Source organism: Stegostoma tigrinum, chromosome 39, assembly GCF_030684315.1.
Source record: "Stegostoma tigrinum isolate sSteTig4 chromosome 39, sSteTig4.hap1, whole genome shotgun sequence".
NCBI classification, from domain to species: Eukaryota; Metazoa; Chordata; class Chondrichthyes; order Orectolobiformes; family Stegostomatidae; genus Stegostoma; species Stegostoma tigrinum.
The window spans coordinates 4,312,587-4,339,197 of NC_081392.1; the positions used below are offsets into that span (position 1 = coordinate 4,312,587).

Consider the following 26,611-nt stretch of genomic DNA (forward strand, 5'->3'; position numbering starts at 1 on the left):
GTTGGTGTTTGGGTAGGTAAAGGACCCAGGTTGCATATAACATATATGACAACATGGATGACATTCAGATATTAAACCGTAGACTGTAGATAATTTGTATTAAAGCACATACTGGACTTTCTGTATGGACTCTACAACATATAATATATACAATATATATTAAAACATGTATTTTGTATATATATTATATTATACACATTATAGTACAACACAGACTGTGATTAATATACATTACAGCAAGCATTGTGCTCTGTATAATATTAGAGCATGGATTGTTGATTGCATATATTAGGAATAACGTATTGTGCCATGGATAAGGTAGATTACAACACAAACTATTGATAATGCATGTTACAGCACAGACTGTGAAGAATGTATATTACAAGACAAACTGTGTCATGTGTATTGCAGCTGAGACAGGCTCTGTATCATATCACAGCATGGACTGAATATATTACACACTACAGCAGGGATTTATTATTGAGATTGGTTGGCTCGCCGAGCTGGTTTGTTGTTCCGCAGACGTTTCATTACCGTGCTGGTAACACCATCAGTGCAGCCTCCGATGAAGAGTTGGTGTGTTTTTCCTCCTAGTTTTTAAACTCTAGAGTGCATTGAGCTGGATTACCTCACTTCTGGTTTTCCTCTGCAGTGGAGTGTATATGGGGTCAAGTTCTATGTGTTTATTGATGGCTTTCTTCATGGAGTACCAGGCTTCTAGAAATTCCCTTGGCCATCTCTGCTTAGCTTGTCCCAGGATTTTGGTGTTGTTCCAGTTGAATTGGTGGCTCTCCTTGTCCGTGTGAATTGAGATCAGCGTGTATTGGTCATGTCTTTTTGTAGCCAGTCAGTGTTCATGTACTCTTGTTTGTTTCCTTCCTGTTTGTCCTATGTAGTGCTTCTCACAGTCTTTGTAGAGCATCTTATTTACAAAATTGGTCCTGTCCATGGCTGGAGTGGGTCTTTAGTTTGGGTGAGCACTTGTAGGATTGATGTGGGCTTGTGAGGAGGAAGAATACGTCTTCCAGGTTTTCAAGGACAATGGACATCCAAAAAACCGGTTCAGAAGATGCCTACACAAACAACATCAGGAAGATACTAAACACCCCGACACACTGATCACACTAGCCTACATCAGGAACACATCGGAACTAACCACAAGACTCTTACGACTGCTGGGCATCAGAGCGGCATGCAAGCCCATGTCAACCCTACGACAACTGCCCACCTGAACTAAAGACCCACTCCCTACCATGGACAGGAACAATGTCATCTACAAGATCCCCTGCAGAGACTGCAAGAAACTACATCGGACAAACAGGAAGGAAATTAACAACAAGTGTACACGAACACCAGAGATGACAAAGCGTGGAGCTGGATGAACACAGCAGGCCAAGTAGCATCTCAGGAGCACAAAAGCTGACGTTTCGGGCCTAGACCCTTCTACAAAAAGACATGACCAATACTCTTTCATCTCAATCCACACGGATAAGGAGAACCACCAATTCGACTGGGACAACACCAAAATCCTGGGACAAGCTATGCGGAGACGGGACGTGAATTCCTAGAAGCCTGGTACTCCACGAAGAAAGCCATCAATAAACACATAGAACTTGACCCTACATACACTCCACTGCGAAGGAAAACTGGACGTGAGGCAATCCATTTCAATGGACTGCAGAGTTTAAAAACTGGGTGGGAAAACATGATGATGCTTCATCGGAGGCTGCACTGATGGTGTTACCAGTAGGGTAATGAAACATCTGCGGAACAACAAACCAGCTCGGCGAGCCAATCAACGTCAACACCCACAACCCGAGCTACACATCTACCCCAAGACTTTAGGGATTTATTCTTGTAGGGATTGCAGCATAGACTGAACAGAGCATAATACATTATGACATGGTTTGTGGGTAATATATTACAGAACAGCTTGGGAACTGTACTTGTTGCAGAATATGCTTTATACAATCTTTATTATTGCACAGTGGGTACATAAAAATATAGAACACAGCAAGGACTCTGTTTAATACTTATAGTGCAGAGTCTACATGACGTATAACAATATGGATTTTCATATATTACTGTAAGTGCAGGGTTGCATATATCCTTATTATAGCATGACTTGTAGTAATATGTTATAGTGCAAGGACTGTATGTAGTATTCAACACAGCATGGACGGTGGAATACTTATTGCTGAAAGGACTGTGTGTAAGGTGCATTACAGCAAGGACAGTATGCAATATGTGTTGCAGCACAGATTGTGTGTAATATGTAATACTGCAAGGACTTGTCTGTGTAAAGAAATTGTATATACTGTGTATTAAAATGTGGACAGTACTACTGTAAATATATTACGCCTTGGAATGGGAAAGACAGATATAACACCATTAGGTGGAATGTGTAGAATTGACTCTGCAGCATGAGTTGAGTTGTGAATAGAAAATACTTTCAATTTCCAAGCCTTTGGTGAGGTTCACTTCATTGCCATGGGTCCAGACTCTTGTAGACATGTTTTACAAGGAGTGAGGTCTTTCCCAGCAAGGCTGTTGCTGCTCTGTTTGGGATGCTGATGGATATATGTTTCCTGAAACCAGGACAATTAATGAAGAAGTGAAAGCTTATTGCTGGCAGCAGGAGACTGTGGCCCAGACCCATGACAGGGCTCAGAGGGGCTGAATGGAGGTTATAGGTATAACTTGTTGGAAATTGTACAAGCTGTAGCAAAAACTGTGTTTATTCACCAGTCTATGAATTAAACCAGGATAATGAGTTACCCTTAGCACCGTCTTACTCTGTGTTTCTCATTTGAAAGCTGCAGTAAAGCATGAGTAAGAATATCCTAGTTAGGTCTGAGTTAATACTTCATAGAATTAGCTGTTAGACATTCAGGTCTCTTTCAGGAGCGCCAACAATGCCTGTTTTAAAACATCATAGGATGTGGGCATCACTCACAACACCAGCAATCAGTGCCATTCCTAATTGGCCTTGAACTCGGTGATTGGTGAGGTTAGTTAAGAGTCAACCTCATCCCTATGGGTCTGGAGTTACATTTAGCCCAGACCCGTTAAGAATGGTAGATACCCTGCCCTAAAGGGCATCAGTGAGCCAGATGGGTTTTTAACAACTATTGATGATGGTTGTCATGGTCTCCATCAGTGAGATGAGGTTTCAATTGGAGATGTTCTTCATGGATTATAAATTCCTCTGTCTGTTGTGGGATTTGAACCCATTAGCCTGGGGTCTCTGGTTTATTAGCCCAATAACATGACCACTGTGCCATCAAGCATCTGTCTCCCAGGGCATGTCCATTGAATTAGGGATGTTGAGTGAGCCCTGGAGATGGGCGGGGGATACAGTGATGGCTTTTGCAAAGACAACTGGCAATTTCCGTGGCATTGCCGATGAGAGCATTGTTAAGTTGTGAGCAGCACCAATGTGGTGGGGGTACCATTATTATAAGGGAAGTGACAGCAGTCCCAGTGCTATCAGATGTGACACTGTCCAGAAAATCTTCACAGGGTGGCAAACACCAGCCAGGCCACTTAATAAGATTGAGGTAAAATTCCCAAGAGGTCCCAATGCAGTCTATGTTGGGTTGATATTCCCTCTTGTGCAGGTATTTAGAACAGGTGGGGAGGGGAGGGAGTGGGAGGGGTATGGACGGTGTAGGGGCAGGAATGAATTTCTTCTGGCAGAGACTTGAAGGTGTTTGGAATACTGTTCCCTGGTACTCGAGTCTGAGTGAGCCAGATCTTTGATCGATACGAGGGAGTTGAGCTTTATGGGGTTCATGGAAGAAAGTTGGCCACAATTAGATCAAACACAATACTATTGACCAGCGGAACGATCTCGAGGGCCCCAGTGGCATTCTGTTGCTTCTAATTTGGACATCTTCATGTTCCATTTCATGTGAACTTACAAATTAGGAGCAGGTTTAGGCCACTTGGCCTCTTGACCCCGATCCACTATTTGCAAAGATTGTGGCGGAATTGATTGTGGACTTGACCCCACATTCGCGCCTAACTCTTTCTAATGAAGAACTTACCTACCTCTGCCTTAGAAATGTGCAGTGACTCCACTCCACCGTGCTCTAGGTAGGGAGTTCCAAAGATCCATCACCCTCCCAGAGAAAATATTTGTTCACATCTCCAACTTCTGTGGGAGATCCCTTACTTTTAAACAGTGCCCTCCCTAATTCCCGTCCCTCCCACAAAGACAAAGATCCTCTCAGTATCTACCTTATCAAACCCTCTCAATCTTATATTTATCAATATTATCACTTCCCATTTTGCTGAACTCCATTCGATACAGGCTCACCCTAACCAACCTTTCCTCATTGGCTTCCATCTCAGGTGTAAATTGAGTGAGCTTTCTTCCGAATTGCTTCAATTGCATTTATTTCCTTTATTAAGTATGGTGAGCAAAACTTTGCACAGTATACCAGATTTAGAACATAGAACATTACAGCACAGTACAGGCCCTTCGGCCCTCGAAGTTGTGCTGACCTGTCGTACTGATCTCAAGCCCATCTAACCTACACTATTCCGTGTACGTCCATATGTTTATCCAATGACAACTTAAATGTACCTAAAGTTGGCGAATCTACTACCGTTGCAGGCAAAGCATTCCATTCCCTTACTACTCTCTGAGTAAAGAAACTACCTCTGCCATCTGTCCTATATCTTTCACCCCTCAATTTAAAGCTATGCCCCCTCGTGCTCGCCATCACCATCCTAGGAAAAAGGTTCTCCCTATCTAACCCTCTGATTATTTTATATGTTTCAATTAAGTCACCTCTCAACCTTCTTCTCTCTAACAAAAACAGCCTTAAGTCCCTCAGCCTTTCCTCGTAAGACCTTCCCTCCATACCAGGCAACACCCTAGTAAATCTCTTCTGCACCCTTTCCAAAGCTTCCACATCCTTCTTATAGTGCGGCCGCACCAGAGTTTTGTACAGCTGCAGCATAACCTCTTGGTTCCGGAACTCAATCTCTATTAATAAAAGCTAAAACACTGTATGCCTTCTTAACAGCCCTGTCAACGTGGGTGGCAACTTCCAAGGATCTGTGTACATGGACACCGAGATCTCTCTGCTCATCTACACGACCAAGAATCTTACCATTAGCTCAGTACTTTGCCTTCTGGTTACTCCTACCAAAGTGTATCACCTCACACTTGTCTGCATTAAACTCCATTTGCCACCTCTCAGCCCAGCTCTGCAGCTTATCTATGTCTCTCTGCAACCTACAGCATCCTTCTTCACTATCCACAACTCCAACGACCTTAGTGTCGTCTGCAAATTTACTAACCCATCCTTCTACACCCTCATCCAGGTCATTTATAAAAATGGCAAACAGCAGTGGACCCAACACCGACCCTTGCGGTACACCACTAGTAACTGGTCTCCAGGATGAACATTTCCCATCAACTACCACCCTCTGTCTTCTTTCAGCAAGCCAATTTCCAATCCAAACTGCTATATCTCCCACAATTCCATTCCTCTGCATTTTGTACAATAGCCTACTGTGGGGAACCTTATCAAACGCCTTGCTGAAATCCATATACACCACATCAACCAGTTTACTCTCATCTACCTGTTTGGTCACCTTCTCAAAGAATTCAATAAGGTTTGTGAGGCACGACCTTCCCTTCCAAAACCGTGCTGACTATCCCTAATCAATTTATTCTTTTCTAGATGATTATAAATCCTAACCCTTATAACCTTTTCCAACACTTTACCAACAACTGCGGTAAGGCTCACTGGTCTATAATTACCAGGGTTGTCTCTACTCCCCTTCTTGAACAGGGGAACCACATTTGCTATCCTCCAGTCGTCTGGCACTATTCCTGTAGCACCACCAGTATTTTTAGCAGCTGTAGCAAAGGACCTCTACTTTTATATTCCATTCTGCTGCCTGCAGTAAACAACGACATGCTTCCTAATCACTTGCTGTACCTGCATATTAACTATTTATCACGGGAGGTAATGATGCTTACTTATTAAGCTGGTCCAGGCTCAATGGGCCTAATGGCTTCTTTCTGTGCAATAACAATTCTGCAGTTCTGTGATGATCCATGTATCAGGACGTTCAGATCCCTCCGTACCTCTGAGTTCTATAATGAAATAACACTGAAATTATATCCTGACTTTCCATCCTTCTTGCCAAATTGGGCAAGCACGCATCATCCCAGATTGTAGTCCGTCACTCTTCGTGCCTCTCGCCTTGACGTATCTGTCGAATTCCATTTTGAAAATTACTTTCACAGTTAGCTTCAGTTGGAGTCCAGCAGAGTCCAACTAATCTATGTGGAAACTGGAAATCCATGATCTCTATTTATTAACTCATTTACCAGACAAATTTACTCTATCTATAGCTCTCATGATTATGAAAACCTTGATTATGGAGTCAGAGGTCATTGGGGTGGAGCGGGCAGTAAACTGGAATTAAGATCAAAATCAGATCTACCAGGATGTTATGGAATACCAGAGCAGGCTCAGTGGACTGCAGGGTCTCCTCCTGCTCCTGCTGATGATCCTATGATGATTTATTCACGGGAGACGAGAGGTTGTAAGCTTTAGCATAAAGAGGCAACAGATTTAAAACAGAGAGGTGTATAAATTACTTCTATCAAAGCGTGAATCTGTGAAATTCACTACCCCAGAGTGTGGTATATGCCAGGTCACTGAATAAATTTAAGGAGGAGATAGATGGATTTTTAATTTTAATTAAAAGTACAAGGAATATGGGGAGCAAGCAGGAAAGTAGAGTTGAAGCCAAGATGAGATGAACCATGATCATATTAAATGACGGAGCAGGATAGAGGGGAAAGCCCTTGAAGCTCATGTACCTCTGACCTCCGCATTCTTTAAGTTGCTGACGCAGTGGGGGCTAGCCTTGTCAGGTGCTGCAAAATTGAGCAGCTGAAAATTGACCTGGTAACTAATCCAACAGGTTTTGGTGAACGTGTCACATCAAAGGTCATTGTGGAAAATGGAAGCTTATGGTATAGGAGGTGTATAGGTATAGTGGCATGGATAAAGGATTAACTGGCCAACATCAAGCAGGGAATGTGCATGTCTGGCAAGCTGTAGCAAATGGGGTATCACAGGGATGACTGCTGTGGCCCTCAGCTGTTTACAATGTATGTGGAATGGTTTGAAGAAGGATAGAAGGAACAGTTACCACATCTGCTGAGGTCATGATCTCAGCCAGGAAAGTTGTGAAGAGGTCACAAGGAAATTACAAAAAGACATGGATAGGTTAAGTGGGTGGGAAAACATATGGCAAATAGAGCTTAGTGTAGGAAAATGTGAAACTGCAGGAAGAATAACAAAGAAGCATATTGGCTAAATGGTGAGAGGCCACAAGAGCTCTGAGAAATGGAGAGATCTGAGTGCCCTTATGCGTGGAACAAAAACAGGTTAGCTTGTGGGTACAACAAGTAATTAGGAAAACTGATGGGATGTTAGCATTTATTGCTGGGAACTGAATGCAAAAGAAGGGAAGCTTTGCTTCAGTTCTACAGGGCATTGGTGAAGCCACATCTGGAGTACGCGAACAATACTTTATCTAAGGAATGATGCAATTGCATTGGAGGCCGTTCAGGGAAGTTTCACTGGAATAATACACAAACAGAATGTAACCCTTCATCAGTTCTCCAATGTCCTTCTGGATGGTAGACATTGTGGGTTTGGACTCCCTTATCAAGGGAAGTCTTGGTGAATTGTTGCAGTGTGCCTTATGCGTGGCACGCACCTCTGCCACTATTTGTCATTGGTCACAAAGTGAAGGCTGAAAGTGGTGATGGGATGCTAATGCCGTGAGTGAATTTGACCTGGATGGTGTTGTTGGAGCTGCACTCATCCTGGTTGGAAAGTCAGTTTGGAACATTGACCTAAGTTCACCAGATCCAAGGAAGCTTATAACTGCAGCAAAGTGCCAGCAAGTAACATTGTGGTGTTAGGAGTAAAATGTTTTCACTGTCGGGTTTATGAAATGCAGAATAAGCCTGTTAAAGTAATCAGTTTAATGTTACATTCAGGACAGAACATTCAACATTTTAGCTGATGTTCAGTTCAGAAAGTGGAACAGGTTTTCCTCACAGGGGAACCAGTCGCCTTAGCAGAATTGGTTTCCAGTCTGCCAAGTTTCCAAGCCAGGAGAGTTTGGATAGAAATCTTCAGGATGTCAGAACTGAGCAAATTAAGGCCGTCAGAATTCTGCGATGTTCTTGTCAGCAGACTCAGAAGGAATTTTTTTTAAAAAGTATGCCAGCTATCTAAGGGAGAGAAACTAGGATATGTCAGGAAAAGATTCAAAAAACTGAGCCAGGAGTGATATTTCTCTGGGATTGAGGTTGCTTTGTCAGATGATGTTGAGAACTTTGGGTTGAAACTTCCATTTAATGTTTGCGTCAATATCATTCTAATTCTTCTTTTTATATAAATATAAAGCATTGTTTGTGTAAAAAATTCTGTCTTCAAACAACATTGACAGGCTCACATTCCAACTAATATTGTAACCAAACACAGGAATTAAACATATGGTCTATCAAGCCATGTTTCGTTATGGGATCTGACTTGTCCTTTATTACCTTTAGCTGCAATCATAGCACTCTCCCCACTTGTGCCTTGTAGTTAGTGGACCGACTTTGGGGAGTCAGGAGGTGAGTTACTTGCTGCAGCATTCCTAGCCTCTGTCCCACTCTGGTAGTCACTGTGTTTATATGAATTGCCCAGTTTCTGGTCAGTGGTAAGGCCTAGGATGTTGATAATGGGGGATTCAATGATGGTGATGTCAAGAAGAGATGGCTAGATTCTTTTCTGTTCCAGATGGCCACAGCCTGGCATTTATGTGCCTAAATGCTACTTGCCACTTTGCTGCCCGAGCTTCGATATTGTCCAGGTCGTGCTGCACATGGTCAGAGACTGCTTCAGTGTCTGAGGAGTAGCAAATGGTGCCAAACATTGTGCAACCATTGGTGAACATCCCCACTTATGACCTTCTGATGGAGGGAAGGTCATTGATCAAGCCGCTGAAGATGTTTGGACCTAGGTCACTACCGCAGTTGATGCAGTGATGCCCAGGGATTAATGATTTTTTAAAACATTTGGTCATGGGATGTGGGTGTTGCTGGCAGGACCCAGCATGCATCACCCAACCCTAATTACCCAGAGGACAGGTAACAGTTAACCATGAACCAGTGGGCCCGGAGTCACATGTAGGTCAGATCAGGAAAGGTCAGCAGATTTCCTTTCCTAAAACAAACTTCAGTGACCAGATGAGTTTTTACAGCAATCGACAGCCTTTACATTGTTGCCAACAGACTGGCTTTTAATTCCAGATTTTTAAACAAGTTGAATTCAGATTTCACCATCTGCCATGTGGCGTTTGAACCCATGTGCCCTGAACACTAGCCTTAAATTCTGGCTTATTAGCTCAGTGATGTTATCACTACACTTATTAGCTCAGTGATGTTATCACTACACTTATTAGCTCAGTGATGTTATCACTACACTTATTAGCTCAGTGATGTTATCACTACACTTATTAGCTCAGTGATGTTATCACTACACTTATTAGCTCAGTGATGTTATCACTACACTTATTAGCTCAGTGATGTTATCACTACACCACAACCTGCCCTAAAAATGACCAATAACCACGACCTTCTTTCGCTGTGTCTTCGCCCAGTGGAGAGTTTCCCCCCCAATGTTGCTGGGGCGACACACAGTTGGGGGTCAGGATGGCTTAGGGATGTCAAGGGCTGTCACTCTCAACTTTCATCTGGAATTCAGCTGTTTTGTCCATGTTTGACCCAAAGTTGTAATGAACCCAGAAGCTGAGAGACCCCGAGTGCAGAACATCAATGGGCATGTCATTGCTGAGTAAGCCAGCAATGGTGGTGATAACCTTTCATTACTTGCTGATGAGTGAGAGTAAACTGATGGGTCAGTGGTTGTCTGGATTGGTTTGTGGACTGGACATTCCTGGGCAGTTTTCCCCATTGCCAGGCCAGTGCCACTGTCTGTACTAGAACAGCTTGGGCAGAGGCATTTCTAGGATTGGCCTAACGGGCTGGACTCCATCATTGTTGAGAATGGGGGAGAACTGTTCATTGAGCCTCTTTACCCTATTAGCGTTTTATTCCAAATTTATTTAATTAGGTGAATCTAAATTTCTTATCTAGCATAGTGGGATTTGAGCTCCTGTTTCCAGACAATCATTCCATGTCCTTTGGTTACTTGGCACAGAAGCCATGGGCCCTGTGGCTATTCCTGGCCCCATGTATCAAGGCCCACCTGAGGGTGGGCAGGGACCTTTTGACAGACCTGCCCCCACCCTCGGCTCTGACCCTTGTATCGACCCCAGGCCCTGATCTTCACATAGCCCCCTGACCCTCGCACAGTTGTGCTGACCCTTATCTTGGCACAGTGGGTCCTCTTGAGTGCTGGACTTCAATCATTGGGCCCTGAGCCTGATCATGATCAGCTGGGCTCCCATCATTTCACTCTGTGATGGAAGCCAACCTGAAAGATCTGTTGGTTAAGCCCACATTTCTTGATTTGCAGTGACTCATGATGAGTGTGACAGCTTTTGGAATATTCCGGTGGGTTTCTGGCAGTGACCTCACACCTGGGCTCTGACATCTTTCAGTTTCCCTGAAGGAAGAGGTGGTGTCTGTTGTAATAAGGCTGAAAACCTAATGAGTATTTGGTATTTATGTGTAGGGGAAGAAGGAGCAGGGGGCTCTCTGACTCCATAAACCTGCTACCACCCCTTTTCCACCTTTGACCCATCCTCTTACCTGCCTCTAATTGCCACATTCCAAGGATAATCCTGGGCATTGCTGCAGGTTAAGATTGACCAAGACCCCATCGTGGGGCACCTGTTTGTTGCTCACTGTTTGCCTGATTAATAGCCAAGGAAATTATCTCTTCAGTTCCGATGTATCTGCATGCCAAGGGCACACTTGATATGCCAGGATCACGTCTGTTCAAAGTGCAGTAGACATCAGGCCACCACAAGATTTATCCTCTACCCTCCCACTTCTGTCTCCCACTTCTTCTACACAACAGACCCCTTTTTCATTTCACTTTCTGCCCCTTGTCACTTGTCTGTCCAAATTCCTCCAATCTATGTCCCACCCTCTTCACTCTGCCCGCTCGCCTCCCTTTTATTTGCCTCCTGCCCTTTCTGGTCACATCCTTCAGAGCTCATCTGGCGATCACTGGAGCTACATCCCTCCAGCTTGGGCCTGTGCCTCACAGAGTCAACACAAGGTGGTCAGATGCTCTCATGACTTGGCTGCTGTCGACATGAACCTAAAATTTGCCGGGTGAGCCAAAATGAAGTGAAATGGAATTAAATGAAATGATTTGAGAAGGAAAAGAAATGTATCAAGTTTGCCTTATTGAAATACGCAATGGCTCTGGTGATTAGAAAGGTCACTGGCTTTAATGTGTTTCTGTTGTATCAGAGATAATGGGAACTGCAGTTGCTGGAGAATCCAAGATAACAAAGTGTGAGGCTGGATGAACACAGCAGACCAAGCAGCATCTTGCTCCTAAGATGCTGCTTGGCCTCCTGTGTTCATACAGCTTCACACTTTGTTAATGTGTTTCTGTGTCTGATGGAATGTCTGTGTGTTTAGAATGAGTGGTGTAAACTCAGCAGAGATAACTAAACTGTCACGGTAACTCTGAAAGGTCAGAGCCTTGTTTTAAAATAGATTCAGTGAATTAAATGTGACAATGAGGATTGTTTAACAGCTAGACAGAATGCGCTTGCTCATTGTGCCATGCAAATACTATACCGTTGTTTGGATGACATAAAGGTGGCAACAATGCGAGCAAGTTAGCTGAGGTCAAAATGCACCAAGACCAAGAGATGAGACAGGAGCAACGTGGGGTGGGGTGGCACGGTGGCTCAGTGGCTAGCATTGCTCCCTCATGGTGCCAGAGACTGGGATTCGACCCAGGACATCTATGTGGAGTTTGCCCGTTCTCCCCATGTCTCCATGGGTTTCCTCCGGGTACTCCGATTTCCTCCCGCAGCCCAGAGTTGTGCAGGTTAGATGGATTGGCCATGCTAAATTGCCCTGTTACATCCAGAGATGTGCAGGCTAGGTAGGTTAGCATTGGGAAATGTGGGGTTACAGGGACAGGGGTGGGTCTGGATGGGCTGCTTTTTGGAAGGTTGGTCTGGACTCCATGGGTTGAATGGCCTGCTTCCACACCGTAGGGATTCTGTGATTTTATGCTTCTAACTAACTGATGGTTTTCCAATGGCCAAACAGTCATTTGCTGGAGACTAGGTACTGCAACTGTTTGTCTGTGTGAAGGGAAAAGGGCGTTAGGAAGCCTGATTCTGGCCAATAGTTAGCTCAGGATGGGTTATCTGTTCAGAGCCTGGAGATTCAGACAAATGGGCTGACTCTCGGCCAAATCCTATTAAAGGGTTCATTTGTGATTGTGAACATTGCAGGAATAAAATTTTGGCAGCTTTCTTTTGTACTGTACACTGCATTAATAAAGAACATTGGGTATTTCCTGTTGTTAAGACTGTTGTGGGTTATTGGTAACCAGACTAAATCTGAAGGACCAGGGAAAGTAGGAATAAAAGCCTGCACTGCTCTGGCGTTCTGTAGTTTGACGCCTCTCCTAACCACATCTGGAATGCAGTGAACAGTTTTGGTCTCCTATTTTAGAAACGGTACAATTATGTTAGAAGCAGTTCAGAGGAGATTTAATCAACTTATTCATAGGACGAAGGGGTCATGCTACTCATTAGGTCTATACCCATTAGAGCAGAGAGGTGCTTTTATTGCGAGATCATGTGGGGATGTGACAAGGTGAATGCTGTGAGGATATTTTCCCCTTGAGGAAGAGTCTAGGATTTGGGGTACAGATTAAGAACAAGGGATCTCCCATTTAATATGGAGATGAGGAAAAATCTTCGCACCCAAAGGGCCACGAGTGTGTAGATCTCTCTTCCCCAGTGAATGGTGGAGGCTGGGTTCATTTATGTGGTTGAGGTGGAGTAGGTCAAGTAGTGGTTTACACTGGAGGCCCAGTGAATTATTTGGTCTGTCTGCTTACAGGAAGGTCAACAACTGATCAAGGAGAAACCTGAACTCGCCCCAGAAGTCAGGAAGAAACTGGAAGAGATTCACGACTGCTGGATTGTTCTGGAAAGCACAACGCAGGCCAAGGCGAGGCACCTGTTTGATGCAAACAAGGCAGAGTTGTTGGTGCAGAGCTATGGCGAGCTGGACAAGAGGCTTTCTCAGCTGGAGGGGCAGCTGCAGGGGGTAGACGGAGCTAGAGACATCGCCAGCGTCAACTCTCAGCTCCAGAAACTGCAGGTGAGGTGACTGGGAGTCCCCACAACACTGGCTGCCCAGATCCCCACAGCTCAAACTGCATTTCCCAGCCTCACAGAAGCACGTGAATCAACAGAGGAGCAGAGAGTGGGGTCAAAGGTCAGAGGTTGATCATTTCAGTGTTGGCTGGGTCAAAGTTCAGATTGTTATTATCAGTGCAAGCGGGGTTGAAGGTCAGAGCAGGGTTGAGAGTGAGCAGGGTTGAAGGTCAGGGGTTCAAATTGTCAGTGCAAACAGTTTCAAAGGTCATTGGTTTATATTGTCAGTGTGAGTGAGGTCAAAGGTCAGGGGTTCATATTGTCAGTGAGTGGGGTCGAAGGTCAGGGGTTCATATTGTCAGTGCGAACGGGGAGGAAGGTCAGTGGTTTATAGTGTCAGTGTGAGTGGGGTCGAAGGTCAGGGGTTCATATTGCCAGTGTGAATGGGTTCGAAGGTTGGGGTTCATATTGTCAGTGTGTGAGGTCGAAGGTCAGTGTGAACAGGGTCAGGTGATGTCTGAGGTTGAGTGTTAGGGTGGTGGTGGGGGTGGCTCGTGAAGGGATGGTGTTCAGGTTTGGGAGGAGTGTGGGTCTGTGATGGGTTGGGAGGGGTTTGAGAGCGAATCGGTAGATATGGTGGAGGCTGGTTGGGAGAGGCTTGGGAACGGAGACAGAGTGCAGTCTTACTGATATGCGGGATTTGCCCACGACCTTTGCTGACCTGCAGGTCCTGGAGAATCAGATGGAAGGCTGGTACAAGGAGGTCGGTGAATTACAGGCCCAGGCTGCGACCCTGAACCATGATGGGGCGGGAAAAGAAGAGGTCACTGAGAAACAGAATGTGGTTGAAGCACGAATTGTGCGTCTGATTGAACCGTTGAAACAGCGGCGGAGGATTCTCCTGGCCTCGAAAGAAGTTCACCAGGTGACAAGGGATATGGAGGATGAGACTGTAAGTACCACATGGAGAAACCATGCCTCTCAATCAAACAGAAGCCATCTCACAGCTTAAGTATTGTCCCTCAGGCCAAGGACATCTCTTTGTTTCTTAGGGGTGGATGGGAGGGATCCTTTCCACAACACACTGGGAAGACCAAAACCTTTAGTCACTGTCATGAGCTTCTCCCCTGAGTCCTGTCACCAGCCTCTGCCTACAAATGACATTGGTTCAGTGTAGCATCAACCTCTCCCTGACCTTCTCTTCATTCACTGACTAAACACAGAAGAGTCAGGCTGGCATTTCCGCCGTGGCTTTCCTGACCTTGGGTCACTCCCAAAGCACTTTAGAAACATAGAACTTGGAGCAGTAGTAGGCCATTTGGCCCTTCCAATATGATCATGGCTGATTATCCAACCCAGTATCCTGTTCCTGCTTTCTCCATATTTCCTTTGATCCCTTGAACCCTAAAATCATGTTTAACTTCTTGAAAACATTCAATATTTTGGCCTCAGCTGCTTTCTGTGGCAGAGAATTCCACATGCTCCCTGCTTCCTGGGTGAAGAGATTTCATTAAGATGTTTAATTTTAAGTGGCTACCCCATATCTTTAGAATCTCCTTTAAAATAAAAAGACCTGTGGGCTGTAAGATGTGATAGTGACCAAATTATCTTTTTTTTGTGATGTGAACTGAGGGATAAATATTAGCCTGGGGGGGGTGGTGTATAACTCTCTTGATTTTCTTTAGTGTGGCACCAGGGGATCTTTTGCATTCCCCTAAGCAACAAATAGGGCCTCAGTTTAATGTCTCCCACCCGAGAGACAGCACCTCCAACAGTGCAGCACTCCTCCAGGACTGTCTTAGAGGGCCGGCTTAGATTTGCCTACAAGAGTCTGGAGTGGAACACGAACCCAGCAGCTTCTTAAAGTTACTGAGACCTCCTATTACCACCTCCCTATTGTCACTCACCTCTACCCCTGCCCTCGTTTATCTGATGCTGAAATCCGACTTTTATTTCACTTGAGACTTGACTGTTCGAATACATTCCTGGTGGGAGCCCCACATTCTTTTCCTTATAAATGTGTGTTCAGTATAAACTCAGTTGTCTACATCCTGCCCTGCATGCTGGCCCATTTACTCAGCACCCTGTATTCACTGACATGCTGTGGCTGCCAGTCTGGCAACATCTCAATTGCAGAATCCTTATTGCTCTGTTTACAGGTCTCAGTGACTGGTCCTTCCTATCTCTGTAACGTTATGGGCTAGACCAAATCCCTTCAAAATATATCAAGGAGATACCCTAGACCCTAACTTTTTATTTTATTTGAAGCCGGGTATCAGGCATTATGTTCCAGATATGATGTGATTGGTCCATCATCAGGCTTTAAGCAAACACACTTTGTTCTTACAATACAATTGAAATACACACAAATAGAACGGGCAGAACTTTAACTAAGTTGAAATACTTAATAAAATAATATATTGTTTAATTACTAATCATCAACTGTTCCAAAGTAGCAACATCCCATAAACATACCCTTGGCAAAGGCAAATTCAGCAAAACAAATTTTCCTCATCTCCTACCTCCTTTCCTGTCTAAGTGAAATGGAACATTAAAAGAAAAAATTAGCAGCAGAGAGAGTGCTCAAACTTTTTGCTGCAGCAGAAATGAGGCGGTATCTATAAGCTTCAACAGCCAACTCCGAACTGGGACTGAAAGCAAAACTAAAACCCTCGGTCTGTGTCAGCCTGACTCCACCTACTCATGCTTCTTGTGCCTAAGGGATCTCAAAACTGTTAACCTTTTGAAAGAGACATCCCATCACCACTGTGGCAACACCTGTCTGCGAGAGAAATAGCACAGAACAAATCTCGCTTAAAGGCACAGCACCATCACAGTAAGCAACCCCAGATCCCTGTATTCATCCGGTTCTGGTCTCTTATCTCTCCCCAGTGCCGTGGCCATGCTGCCTGGGTCTCTGAGGTCTGGGATTTCATGGCTAAATCTCTCCTCCTCGCTATCTTCATCCAATCTTTTAAAGACTGTACGTAAAGCCTGCATCTCTTGATCAAGTGTTGGGTCACTTATCTTAATGTAATGCATGTTACTCATGTAACACACACAATCACTCACTCACACACACACTCACAAGCACACATACAACCACTCATACACACACACAATCACTCACTCACACACACGCACACACAATCACAATCTCACACACACACACACATTCACTCACTCACACACACACAATCACTCACTCGCACACACACAATCACTCACACACAGGCACACACAATCACACACTCACACATGCACACACAATCACTCACTCACACACACACAATCACTCACACACACACACACACAATCACTCACACACACACACACACACACACACACACAATTACTCGCTCACAAACATACACACAATCACTCACTCACTCACACACACACACACACAATCACTCACTCAAACATGCACACAATCACACACTCACAAACACACACACAACCACTCACTCACACACACACAATCACTCGCTCACAAACACACACACAATCACACACTCACACACGCACACACAATCACTCACTCACACATGCACACACGATCACACACTCTCAAACGCACACACAATCACACACTCACAAACACACACACAATCACTCACTCACACACACACAATCACTCACTCACACAGGCACACACAATCACACACTCACAAACACACACACAATCACTCTCACACACGCAAACACAATCACGCACTCACACACAATCAAACACTCACACACACACACACAATCACTCGCTCCCAAACACACACACAATCACTCACTCACACATAATCACTCACTCACACACGCACACAATCACTCACACGCACACAATCACACACTCACAAACACACACACAATCACTCACTCACACACAATCACTCACTCACACGCACACAATCACACACACACACGCACACACAATCACACACGCACACACAATCACACACTCACAAACACACACACAATCACTCACACACACAATCACACACTCACAAACGCACACACAATCACACACTCACAAACACACACAATCACTCACTCTCACATACACACACAACCACTCGCTCACACACGCACACACACACAATCACACACTCACAAACACACACACAATCACTCACTCACACACAATCACTCACTCACACACGCACACACAATCACACACTCACACACACATGCAATCACACACACAATCACTCTCACACACGCACACACAATCACACACTCACACACACAATCACTCACTCACACACAATCACTCACTCACACGCACAATCACACACACACGCACACACAATCACTCACACACACAATCACTCACACACACACGCACACAATCACTCACTCACACACGCACACACAATCACTCACTCACACACACACAATCACTCACACACACGCACACACTCACACACTCACAAACACACACACAATCACTCACTCACACAATCACACACTCACAAACACAAACACAATCACTCACTCACACACACAATCAGTCTCACACACTCACAAACACACACACAATCACTCACTCACACACGCACACAATCACACACACACACACACACACAATCACACACTCACAAACACACACACAATCACTCACTCACACACACACACAATCACTCACTCACACACACACACACAATCACTCACTCTCACACACACGCAATTGCACACACAATCACTCTCACACACTCACAAACGCACACACAATCACACACTCAAACATGCACACACACACACACGCACACACAATCACTCACTCACACACGCACACACAATCACTCACTCACACACGCACACACTCACACACGCACACACGCACACACTCACACACGCACACACTCACACACGCACACACTCACACACGCACACACTCACACACGCACACACACACACACGCACACACAATCACTCACACACACGCACACAATCACACACTCACAAACACACACACAATCACTCACTCACACACACACACAATCACTCACACACGCACACACAATCACACACTCACAAACACACACACAATCTCTCACTCACACACGCACACAATCACACACTCACAAACACGCACACACAATAACACGCTCACAAACACACACACAATCACTCACTCACACATGCACACACAATCACTCACTCACAGACACACACACAATCACTCACTCTCACACACACGCAATCACACACCCAATCACTCTCACACACTCACAAACACACACACAATCACTCACTCACACACGCACACACTCACACACACACGCACACACTCACACACAGACACGCACACACAATCACTCACTCACACACAATCACTCACTCACACATGCACACACAACCACTCACTCACACATGCACACACAACCACTCGCTCACGCACGCACACACAATCACTCACTCACACGCACACACTCACACAATCACTCACTCACACATGCACACACAACCACTCGCTCACACACGCGCACACAATCACACGCGCGCACACAATCACACGCGCACACACAATCACACACGCACACACGCACACACTCACACACACGCACACACTCACACACACACGCACACAATCACTCACACACACGCACACAATCACACACTCACAAACACACACACAATCACTCACTCACACACACACACAATCACTCACACACGCACACACAATCACACACTCACAAACACACACACAATCACTCACTCACACACGCACACAATCACACACTCACAAACACGCACACACAATAACACGCTCACAAACACACACACAATCACTCACTCACACATGCACACACAATCACTCACTCACAGACACACACACAATCACTCACACTCACACACACGCAATCACACACCCAATCACTCTCACACACTCACAAACACACACACAATCACTCACTCACACGCACACACTCACACACACACACACGCACACACAATCACTCACTCACACACGCACACACAATCACTCACTCACACACAATCACTCACACACATGCACACACAACCACTCGCTCACGCACGCACACACAATCACTCACTCACACGCACACACTCACACAATCACTCACTCACACATGCACACACAACCACTCGCTCACACACGCGCACACAATCACACACACACGCGCACACACAATCACACACTCACACACGCACACACACTCACACACGCACACACAATCAGACACTCACACACAATCAAACACTCACACATGCACACACAATCACACACTCACAAACACACACACAATCAAACACTCACACACGCACACGCAATCACTCACTCACAAACACACACGCACATACAATCACACACGCACACACAATCTCTCACACAATCACACACTCACACACGCACACACAGTCACACATGCGAAGATGGTTTGATAAAATCCTTTTCAAACAGCGAATGATGAAGGCCTGATACGCTCTGCTTGATAGTGTGCTGGAGGCAGGTTTAATCAAAGCTTTATTCAGGGAAATGCACTGTTACCTGAAACTGAAGGTTACCCAGGGGCTGGGGGGAATGATAGCAGACTCAGACTTGGTGAATTTCTCAATGGGAGAACCAATGCAGATAGGATGGACTGAATGGCCTCATGTACTGTAACAATTCAGAGAAATTGTGTAGATCTGATGGGCTGAATAACCTTCTGCATTGTAATCAGTCAGTGAAACCGTTTAGATAGATGGGCCACATGTGCTGTAACAGTTCTGACAACACTCCTGTGGCAGCCCCTTTGGATGTTTTATTACATTAAGGTACAATATCATTGCAATGTGTTCTTGTTGTGTTGTCACTCTACTGTTGAATTAGGTCATTAGGCATCTGCATTGTACTATGTTACTGCCCTGAACAATCCTACAACAATACCTGTGAATGTAGCTCCTGTAATTATCCTTGACTAAATGGGAAGTTGAGCGCTTTGTGTGTTCCACAGCTTTGGATTCAGGAACGCCTGCCACTGGCAAAATCTAAGGATCACGGGAATAACTTGCAAACAGTGCAGCTCCTTCAGAAAAAACTGCAGGTGAGTGTGAGGCAAAGGACAGAATTGGGAATGGGAGCCCGGGAAATGAGGTTAGGTTAGTTATTTACGGTGATTATTCACGTCATGTACTGCAGCAAGTTGCTATGGCCCCAGCAGTATCTTCCTCCATATTCCGTTCCCTATCTTGACTTGGAAATATGTTGCTGCTGCTTCAGTGTCGCTGGAATTATCTCCCTAAAGGCATTGTGAGTGTGCACACACAGCGTGGACTGCAGCAGTTCAAGAAGGCAGCTCACCATCACCTTCTCAAGGATGAGTGGAGATAAACAATTTACACCGGCCTTGTAAGAGTTGTTCTCAGCAGATTGGGGCTATTCAGCTACGCCTCCCATGTGTCAAAGTATATTTTACTGCAGTGTGACCCACATGCACACGTACGCATGCACACACAGTCACACACTTGCACACACACTCATGCTTACAGACATGCATTCTCAAAAACACTTCCACTCACACTTGCATACACATATTCATTGCCTTAGACACATGCAGTCTTACAGATAAATACACTCACATGCAGTCACATGCTCACTCATTTACTCTCTCACGTGCATAACTCACTCACACTCACTCACAAGCAGTCACTCACAATCACTCACTCACTCACTCACAATCACTCGCTCACACATGATCACTCACACACACACAATCACTCACACACACAATCACTCACACACACAATCACTCACACACACACAATCTCTCACTCACACACACAATCTCACAATCATACACACACACAATCACACACACACACAATCACTCACACACATAAATCACTCACACACACAATCACACACACCCACACACACACACCCACACACACACTCACTCACTCACACACACACACAATCACACACACACACAAAATCACTCACACACAATCACTCACTCTCACACACACAATCACACACACACAATCACTCACACACACAAATCACTCACTCTCTCACACACACACTCACTCACACACACACAATCACACACACTCTCACACACTCACTCACTCACTCACACACACACAAACACTCTCACACACAATCACACACACACACACACACTCACTCACTCACTCACTCACTCACTCACTCACTCACTCACTCACTCACTCACAATCACTCACACACACACATACAATCACATACACACACAATCACACACACGCTCACTCACAATCACACACACACAATCACTCACTCACACACAATCACTCTCACACATACACACATACACACACAAACACACACAAAATCACTCACACATGCAATCACACACACGCAATCACTCACTCTCATGCAATCACACACACACACACACACACAAAATCACTCACACACGCAATCACACACACACGCAATCACTCATTCTCACGCAATCACACACATACGCAATCACTTACACACACACAGACACAATCACTCACTCACACACAATCTCACGCACACAATCTTACACACATGCAATCACTCACTTACACACAATCACTCACTCACGCACAATCACTCACTCACACACAATCACTCACTCACACACAATCACTCACTCACACACAATCACTCACTCACACACAATCACTCACTCACACACACACACACACACACACACAAAATCACTCACACACGCAATCACGCACACGCAATCACTCATTCTCACACAATCACACACACGCAATCACTTACACACACGCAATCACTTACACACACGCAATCACTCACTTACACACAATCACTCACTCACACACAATCACTCACTCACACACACACACACACACACACACAAAATCACTCACACACGCAATCACGCACACGCAATCACTCATTCTCACACAATCACACACACGCAATCACTTACACACACGCAATCACTTACACACACGCAATCACTCACTTACACACAATCACTCACTCACACACAATCACTTATGCACACACAATCACTTACACACACACACACACACACAAAATCACTTACACACACACAATCACTTACACACACCCAATCACTCATACACACAATCTCACGCACACAATCTTACACACATGCAATCACTCACTCATGCAGTCAGTTGAACTCACACTTATTCCCAGCCTCTCAGATCCACAGTCATACAGACACATCCATATTCTCTCCCTTCCACACACTCTCACACTGTCACTTGTAAGTACACACACTCGCTTATTGACAGACACATATTTACTCACTCAGTCTCACTCATGCAGGCACTCACACGAACACACACATTCATTCACTCAGACACAGTCACAAATACAATCTTTCAACACTCAAGGTTAGAGTTTGTTGCCAATCCCCAGTTGGCCTTGAGAACATAGTGTGTTAGTGAGGCAGCTCGATGGCACTGTGGTTAGCACTGCTCCCTCACAGCACTAGGGACGTGAGTTCTAATCCACCCTCGGGCAATTGTCTGTGTGGAGTTTGCATATTCTTCCTATGTCTGTGTGGGTTTCCAAAGATGCGCAGGTTAGGTGGATTGGCCATGGCAAATTAGCCCATAGTGTTCAGGGATGTGCAGGCTGGGTGGATTAGGCATCGGAAATGCAGGGTTAAAGGGATAAGGTAGGGAGTGGGTCTGGGTGGGACGCTCTTTAGAGGGTCAGTGTGGACTTGATGGGCCAGATGGCCTACTTCCATACCTAGTGTTCTCCTCAAACTGATATAGACTGTGCAGTGTTGTTATTCATGTCGAACTATTTGAGATAGAATACCATAATTTCCACCCAGTAATGATGGAGAAAAAATGATATATTTCCAAGTCAAATAGCTTTCGGGAAAGTGAAAAAGAAACCACAGCAACTTTAACTAACATGCCATCAATCAGACACATTCACACAGACATAAATCTCCTGCAGGCAACCAGTCTTTCGCTCATCCACGCTTGCACGGTGTCTAAGAAACTCAGACAAGCATGATGAGTGAGTTAGGACTGTGTCTGAGGCAGCTCCCTTGTCTCTTCTAGGCACTCACTCTGTTTGATGTTCACAGACTCTTCAGCGGGAGATCCAGGGGCACCAGCCGCGGATCAGTGATGTGATGGAGCGAGCAGGGCACATCGCCTCCATCCAGACCCCGGAGACTGAAGCTGTGCGCCTGAGCCTGGACCGGCTGCGGGAGCTCTGGGCTGAGCTCCAGGAGGAGACGCAGCAACGGCAGCAGAGGCTGACGGCAATGCAGCAGCTCCAGCAGTATTACTTTGATGCCTCAGAGGTGGAGTCATGGCTGAGTGAGCAAGAGCTGCACATGATGACGGATGAGAAAGGAAAGGTAACAGCCAGAGGCATGGGCTCCTGTTCCTTGCTGGGTCTGTGCAGATGCCCCCGAGTCAGAGCAGCGAAAATGTATGATACAGGTGGATGTAAATAATGTAATGAGAGAAGTCTGTGACTTGGAGGGGGTGACGTGGTACAAAGATTAATATGAATTTGCACGTACAACAGCCTCCATTATGATATCATGTTGGATTATCTGACCACGTAACTATAGGCGGAATCCTCGTGTGTTGCCTTGTCCTTTATGTGGTTAGTATTAAGTGTGGCATTATACATTGTTACTATTAAGTGGGGGAGTCTGTCCATGGTTAGTATTAAGTGTGGTATTATACATGGTTACTATTAAGTGGGGGGGATCTGTCCATGGTTAGTATTAAGTGTGGTATTATACATGGTTACTATTAAGTGCGGGGGTCTGTCCATGGTTAGTATTAAGTGACCTGTTAGTATTTACTATTTTGATTAGAGGTGGTTTTGACCAATAATTGAGCTTCTTGAAACCTTTATCAGCGCAACTCACAGACACAACCAAACGACAACAGCAGACTAACACGAGGACATGTATGTTCCAATAGCCTTGCTAACCTGCATGAAACGTTCCAGCGATTGTGTATCTGATTTCAATGAAGAATTTAATTCTGTTTGCAATGCACAGTTAGCTTTTGCCAAATTCTTGCAGCAGTTATTTATTAACCAAAGTTCTTCCAGTCACAATTAATTTTCTTCAGGATTATGGTCTCCAAATATTTTCCTGCTTTTGATGTCAGTCTGATTTTCAAGATTTATTGATGGGTGTGAGCCTGTTATTATCCTTCCCAATTGCCTTTGAGAAGGTGGAGGTGAGCCACCTTCTTAAATCACTGCTGGGGGAGGGTGGTTCGGGTAGAATCGCAGGGCGGTTAAAGAGAAAGTTCTAGGATTTTGACCTAGTGACACTGGAGGACTGGTGATATATTTTCAGTTCAGGATGGTGTGCAGGTTCAAGGTGAACCTGCAGGTCGTGGTGTTCCCATGTATCTGCTGTCCTTGTCTTTCTAGACAATAGAGGTGGTTTGGAAGACGCTACCCAAGGAGACTCGGTGAGTTACTGCAGTGAGTTTTGTAGATAGTGCATACTCTTGCTACTGCGCGTGGATGATGAAGGGATTGACTGTTGAAAGTAATGGATGGGGTGCCATCAAATGGGCTACTTTGTCTTGAATGGTGTTGAGCTTCTTGGGTGTCTTTACAGCTGTACCAGTCCAGGCAAGTGGGGAGTATACCATCACACTCCTGACTCATGTTGGCTTTGGGGAGCCAGGAGGTGATTTCCTTGCTGCATGACCCCTGCTCCTGTAGCCATAGTATTTAAGTGGTTGGCCCAGTTAAGATTCTGGTCAATGGTAACCCCAGGATGTTGATAATAGGGGTTTTAATGATGGTAATGCTATTGATTGTCAAGGGATGATGGTTAGATGCTCTCATATTAGCCATTTCCTGGCATTTGTGAGGCTGATCTTTGAAAAACTCAGTATTGAATCATGAAGACTATAAAGTGGAACCTTCACAGTTACAGCCATAGTCACTGCCTTCGGTACCCAACATTGAGATTAACAATTCCAGAAGGTGATCACCCTCCTACAAGATGGTTACCATCCCCCACCATCACACCCTTAAGTCCTGCATTCTCTGTGTTTCTCCCTGCACGGCCAATTCATTTTCAACTATTTACAGTTCACATCAGCACCCTACTTAGTATTTATCTCTCTCTCGCCTTATCATCAACTATCTCTTTGTTTGCCGATCCCCTTTATTCTGCCTGTTTCTATGGGCTATGTCTCCATGTACTCTATTCAGTCCCATCCCACAATCTCTCATCAGCGTGAATACCAACATAAATAAATATCAACAACAGTTGTCAGTTCTGAAGAAGTGTCACTGGACTTGAAACATTAACTCTGTTTTTCTTTCCAAAGATGCTGCCAGACCTGCTGAGTTTATAACTAACTCTTAAATATTCCTTTGTAATGGCCCCTCAAGCCACTCCATTCCAGGGCAATTAGGGATGGGCAGTAAATGTTGGTCAAGCCAGCAATAAACCATATCCTATGTACGAATAAAATAAATCTCTGTTTCTGAACAGTATAAGCAAAAATATTATAACATTCAGTGGAAGCTTGAGGATTGGTTAACGTTTAACACATTAGAAGGTTTGCTGCAGTCATTCAACCTTTGGGGAAAGGGCTGAGCTTAAAATTTCCAATATGAACATTTATTGACCAGAAAATGAACTGGACCAGCTGTACTGTGGCTACAAGAGCAGGAATCTCACAGCAGGGAAATAATCTCCTGACTCCCCAACGCTAGCACGTGTCAACAGTGTGGTGGAAGACGCCCCACCTTCCTGGATGGGTACAGCTCCAAAGACACTCAATGGTTTGCATATCTGTGATGGCCCAGACCCCCGTCCTGTTAATCTGTGTCAGTAAGTGTGAATGTATTTGGTATCAGATACACTGGACCATGACTGTTTCCTCTCTGGTCTGTGTAGGATGAACAGAGCTCCCTCCAGATGTTGAAGAAACACCTCGTTCTCGAACAGACAATTGATGATTATGCAGAGAACATCTGTGAGCTCTCGAAGACATGTAGAACGTTATTGGACAAGGGCCATCCAGAGAGGTAAAGTGACTATGAAGCAGTGTGGCTTGTGATTGTGATGACTTCATTCCAGTTTAGGCAGGAGGAAACAGTTGAACAGGTGTCACTCGAAAACAATTAAATATGTCATGATGTCAAGGTGACAGGGCAGCCCGAGATACTACTGCAAATCCCATCCAGCTCTCTGTGGTGTTGGAGTGATGAGCCTTCCATTGAGTGTTTTAAATGGGATTTGAGTGGTTTAACTTG

General features: G+C 45.0%; 1 protein-coding gene across 1 annotated transcript in view; it reads left to right on the top strand.

Moving 5' to 3' along the window:
* Positions 1–26,611, top strand: part of LOC125447720 (spectrin beta chain, non-erythrocytic 4-like) — a 184,419-nt gene that overhangs the window by 100,533 nt on the left and 57,275 nt on the right. The window contains exons 20-24 of the mRNA XM_059641028.1: positions 13,109–13,366; positions 14,090–14,320; positions 20,328–20,417; positions 23,439–23,717; positions 26,253–26,383. Of these exons, the coding sequence (XP_059497011.1) occupies positions 13,109–13,366; positions 14,090–14,320; positions 20,328–20,417; positions 23,439–23,717; positions 26,253–26,383 (989 nt within the window). The remainder of the gene's footprint in view (positions 1–13,108; positions 13,367–14,089; positions 14,321–20,327; positions 20,418–23,438; positions 23,718–26,252; positions 26,384–26,611) is intronic.